This window comes from Nanorana parkeri, unplaced genomic scaffold (genome assembly GCF_000935625.1).
Source record: "Nanorana parkeri isolate BGI_ZX_2015 unplaced genomic scaffold, ASM93562v1 scaffold353, whole genome shotgun sequence".
Classification (NCBI taxonomy): Eukaryota; Metazoa; Chordata; class Amphibia; order Anura; family Dicroglossidae; genus Nanorana; species Nanorana parkeri.
In genome coordinates this window covers 163473-168155 of record NW_017306621.1, presented here as the reverse complement: position 1 = coordinate 168155, position 4683 = coordinate 163473, and the positions used below count along the sequence as shown (strand labels likewise).

The 4683-nt window shown below is 43.6% G+C and overlaps 1 protein-coding gene across 1 annotated transcript in view; it reads right to left on the bottom strand.

Annotated features, from left to right (window-relative positions):
• Positions 1 to 1754: 1754 nt before the first annotated feature.
• The window catches only part of BTAF1 (B-TFIID TATA-box binding protein associated factor 1), a 64379-nt gene continuing 61450 nt past the window's right edge, over positions 1755 to 4683 (bottom strand). The window contains exons 36-37 of the mRNA XM_018558677.1: positions 4408 to 4578; positions 1755 to 2289 (exon numbers count right to left, since the gene is read on the bottom strand). Coding sequence (XP_018414179.1) covers positions 2143 to 2289; positions 4408 to 4578 — 318 coding nt within the window. The 3' untranslated portion in view covers positions 1755 to 2142. The remainder of the gene's footprint in view (positions 2290 to 4407; positions 4579 to 4683) is intronic.

Sequence of the window (4683 nt, the reverse complement as noted above, 5' to 3'; positions counted from 1 at the left end):
TAAAGGAACTTTGTGTACTAAATCTTCTTGTGATCAATACTTGAGATGTGACCAGAACAGCTTGATGGTCCAGTTCTCCTTCACTGGGTAATCCAGCCGCTAACAAGTTTCACTGAGCCAAGTAAACCTTTTACTCCATGTACATAAATCACCACATACAATAATTCCCCTGCATGTCACTAGAGGTTCAATGGGGCACAATTGGGCTAAGTGAACATTGCCTTTGTAGCCCAGCACTAAGGAGTATAATTATGTCCTCCTGCCATTCAGAGATATGACGACTTACAAGCAGCCACCCCATTAGGTTTGATCTACAGAGGAAAGATTGGGTAGCTCATTCATGGTACAATTGCTAGCAAGAAATCATTGACAGTTGGTGTCAAGAAATTAAATGACCTGCGTAGCTTGGCCCCCGTTGGGTCCTATGTTATCTGATTATCACAAGATTTCCTCTAAACTGTCATCACTTGCAATCCACAGAGCAAGGTAAACCCAAAGAGACTCCATGCTAGTTTGACATGTCAATCCAATGCCGTGCCTGCCAAGAGGGTTAATACTTCTCTCCCACCACAGATACGCACCATTCCCAGGAGCTACGCCAACCAAAGAGTCTTCTGCAACCGACACTTCCAGGACTGTTAGATTACTGGTTCATCTACGAGAGCTTGGCTCCTTTCACTGGTCCCAAAGTCACTACCATGTCCTGTAGTGACGTAAAAGCAGTGGAAGGAACCACAGCATGCAGTGATGAAGACACCTGACATTATCTGCAGTATTCCAACCAGCATCTCTGCAGGTAGCAGCTGGTAATGGTGGAGCAGCCAGCACTGTCCTTTACAGGCACGACTTCGGTTTGAGATTTAAAACGAACGGCGTGGTCTTTCGTGGGACTATAGCAAGAGCAGTTGTAATCTGACTGCTGTGGACAAAACAAGTGCTTTCCTTTCAGACAATTGTTATACATGAGGCTCTGGAGGCTATAGAAAGCCCCATATAAGCCCTATAACCCTGATGTTACCTTATACACCAGGCTTGGCCAACTTGTTGCCCTTCAGTGATGCCTCTTGCAGAAACTGCAATCCCAGCAAAACTGAGGACAACAAGCTGCCTAAGTTTGATGTTGGTCTGTAAATGCCCAGCCCAGACCCACAACAGAATCATGTGGCTTCATGAAGTTCAAAGAAAAAAAAAAAAATTGGAGCCACATTCTCAACAGCAACTAAGGGCCTCAAACCGAATGCCTAAAATGTGGCTTTAGTTTAGGGTATGTGCACAAGGACGTCCTCAGTCTCAGCCATGTTTAATCCCACTGCAGCAGCACACAGACCTACTCACGCCTACCAGTCTGCATTGCCTTTTTCCTGTTTACTTTCCCATTTCAAAAAAATAAAACCGGATGATGGTATTATCTCTGGCTGTTTTTTACTCTTTGCATCATGAAGTCATTAGGAGGCTGATAGAAAAACGCAGGTTCCATTCCATTGTCAATCAGTTTCTTTCCCTATGTGCAATGACTGCTGAAAAAGCAGCTAGAAAAATGTCTGAACAAAAAAAAAAAAAATAAGGACTGAATAAAACTGCAAATATTGCTTAAAAATAGGATTAAAACAGATTAAAGACTGAGCAAATAAAGGATCAAGCCTCAGTGAAATATGCTGCAGATAGCAGTCTTTCCAACATCCGAGTGCACATAGCCTTACTGCTAATCAGCTGCTTGGTGCAACGCCGGCCATGAAACCAGTAATGGCGGCCGCACACAGTCCCGGGATGGGCATGTAAGCTCCAAGACCTTGTGCATTTTACAGGTCAAATAAAAACATTTCATCAACCAGTTCCTCAGAAGAAAAATACTCTACAATGTTAGAAATAGCAGCTGGCAGTGCATAAAATCCAACTTTGATTTTGTTTTCCAGCTGAAGGACGACGCACCAGTATATAGCAGAGGATTCAAGTCCTCTCCAAATCCATGGCATCTTTAAGACTGACACATTCTCTCCCGAGCCGGTCTAGATTCCACCTAGATGTCAATCCATCTTGCAAAATCTTATTGATGGTACCGTCTCAGCTCCTGCTGAATATCAGCAAAAAACAAAAAAAGGGGGAAAAAAAAGGAGGGCAATTGAGCAGCTGCAGCGGCGGCAGTTATTTGAGAGAAGTCATAAAAGTGTCCAAGCTGAATTCTGAGTCGTACTGCTCCTGGTTCCACAGTTCTCCCAGGTTGTCCAGGACGGATTTCATCGAAGTCTTTCCACTGGCTTCAGAGGTCTCCATCTTCTCACGCCTTCCATCCTGGGAAACAGAGATCCGGTTAGATCACAATGCACATTCCACAAGCAGGCAGCATTGTGTGGCACTTACAGCCACCCCGACCTTGGCTACAGCAAGGTTAATGACCACAGCCACCCCGACCTTGGCTACAGCAAGGTTAATGACCACAGCCATCCCGACCTTGGCTACAGCAAGGTTAATGACCACTTCCAATGTAAAGCAAATCTGTCAGAAATGAGGGGCTGCCACTGGTTCCCTTTTTAGATGCATAACTTGAAGTGTGCATTCTTTTGGTTTAAAATTCTCTTTGCTTTTTTTTTATCCTTATCCTTGCTGTATCACCTAGTGGAACACCTGGCCCAGAACAAGCAACTGCCTTGGTTCAGTAACTCACCAGGCAAGCAACGGCAGCTCCCCCATTTCTTACAGGCTCCTTTTAAACCAAACAATTCTCACCCCCCCCCCTCATGTATCACTTCCCCCTCCCTTTTAGATTGCAAGCCCTCATGGGCAGGGCCCTCCTTAACAGTTTGTCTTGTGATTGTATTGTAATATCTTCCTTATATTGTAAAGCGCTGCACAAATTGTTAGTGTATTTAAATCCTGTATAATAATAATAACCTTCAGTGTTAAGAACCTGGTCCACTGGTAATTAATTCTGGCAGGGGCCAACCTGGTCCACTGCCAGGATAAGTGGCGATTTTAACCATGAAGTGAAAAGGAGAGCTACAGAAATTCATTTAGACATAATGGATCTGTAATGGTACCATTTTATTGGAGTAGTAAGAATCCTCTTCAAGCAAAGTAAACTGGGAGGGAAGTAAACCTACCTGTCCCCACACACAGGTGGGTCAACCACTCAGAACATCTGTCTAGTCTGATTATGCGCCTTTAAGAACTGACGGCCTCTCTGCATGAACGTCAGGCCAAATGTGCCTGTCTTATGGGCCCCCTGGATTTTGTATATGGGTACAGCAGCTTTCCTGGCCCTGTAATGAGCTGGGGGTCTCTCCTAGTGGGGAGGGGGACTGATGCACTGCCGCTAATATAAAATAGTTTCATTTCACAGTGGCATTATCCGAGTTGTGGGATCCGACGGAGCCTTCCCTCCCTTTTGTTTCTCCCTTCCTGTTCACCCCCTTATGTCTCTCCTACCCAGTCTTGAGTTGTGTGTATACTTTTTACCCCCTCCTCCCTACGTTTAATGTTGTCCAGTCCGACAGGATGCAACACGGCCAGATCACCTCACACTATGCCTTCAGTAGGGAATGTATAGTACCCGAATTACAGCTACTGCTCCTCACAATGTGATGATGCCTTGATGTCTAACACCGCTGCCAACGTGACTACTGGATGGCAGGCACTCATGTATACATATCTGCTATATGTATATCTGGACAGTGAGGACATGTAAATGCATCCCGAGATTCTGTATTGATATTTGGACGCGATTGCACTTTGTACTTTTGTATTGAAAAATCGTAATAAAATCTTATATATAAAAAAAACAAAAGAACATCTGTCTAAGCTAGAAAATCTCAGGCCAAGGGCAGACCCATACAGACCTAATGTGAACCACCGACTACTTGTACTTTCAAGTTGAATGGCAACGTTTTCAGAGGAGAGCAGATGAAAAGCAGAGTTTCCAAATACTCGGATTTCCAGGTTACTGATTTCTGAACTTTACTCTATAAACCAATCACAATGAAAGACTATTCCCAAAACCTGACAATTCATCCATGTTTAGTTCTTGGTGTTCTCTAGCAGGCTTCTCCACGGGGCCTTTCATGACTGCTATGCTTTTCAGCTTCCCCACCATAGCTAAAAATCAGGAGAAGTGGGAGCCGTCTGACTAGCATGTGCAAGATAACATAGCGTATGTGCAAGAATGTGGTGTTGAAATGATGCACAAACATTAGTTTACACCTCTCCATTTTCTAGATTTCTATAGGAGCCTGTGCAATATGAAACATTTAAACTTTACATGTTTTAAATCATGCAAAAAAAAAAAAAGATATAAAAACACAATTACTTAGTTTTATGTATAACTACCACTTATCTTAGCCAGTCCAGTTAAAGTCAATTGTTCTACAAATTGGGTCAACTCCATCTACCAAAGTTCCCCAACATAGACTGTACCTTATCCAGAGTGAACAGGTCAAGCAGCTGGTCGGTCCCCATACTCTGCAGACTGGCATTTTCCTGACTTATCACGGTGTTAGCGATGCTCATCTTGAACTTCTGCAGACCCATAATCTTCTCCTCCAGTGTTCCTCTTGTAATCAGCCGATACACATTAACTACTCGTTTCTAAAACAGACAAGTTAACCATTTAAATTAATTGTCATCACACAAGACCTAAATACTGCACATTATTATAGAATTTTAAACCCACAAATAGAGGGGGGGGGGTGG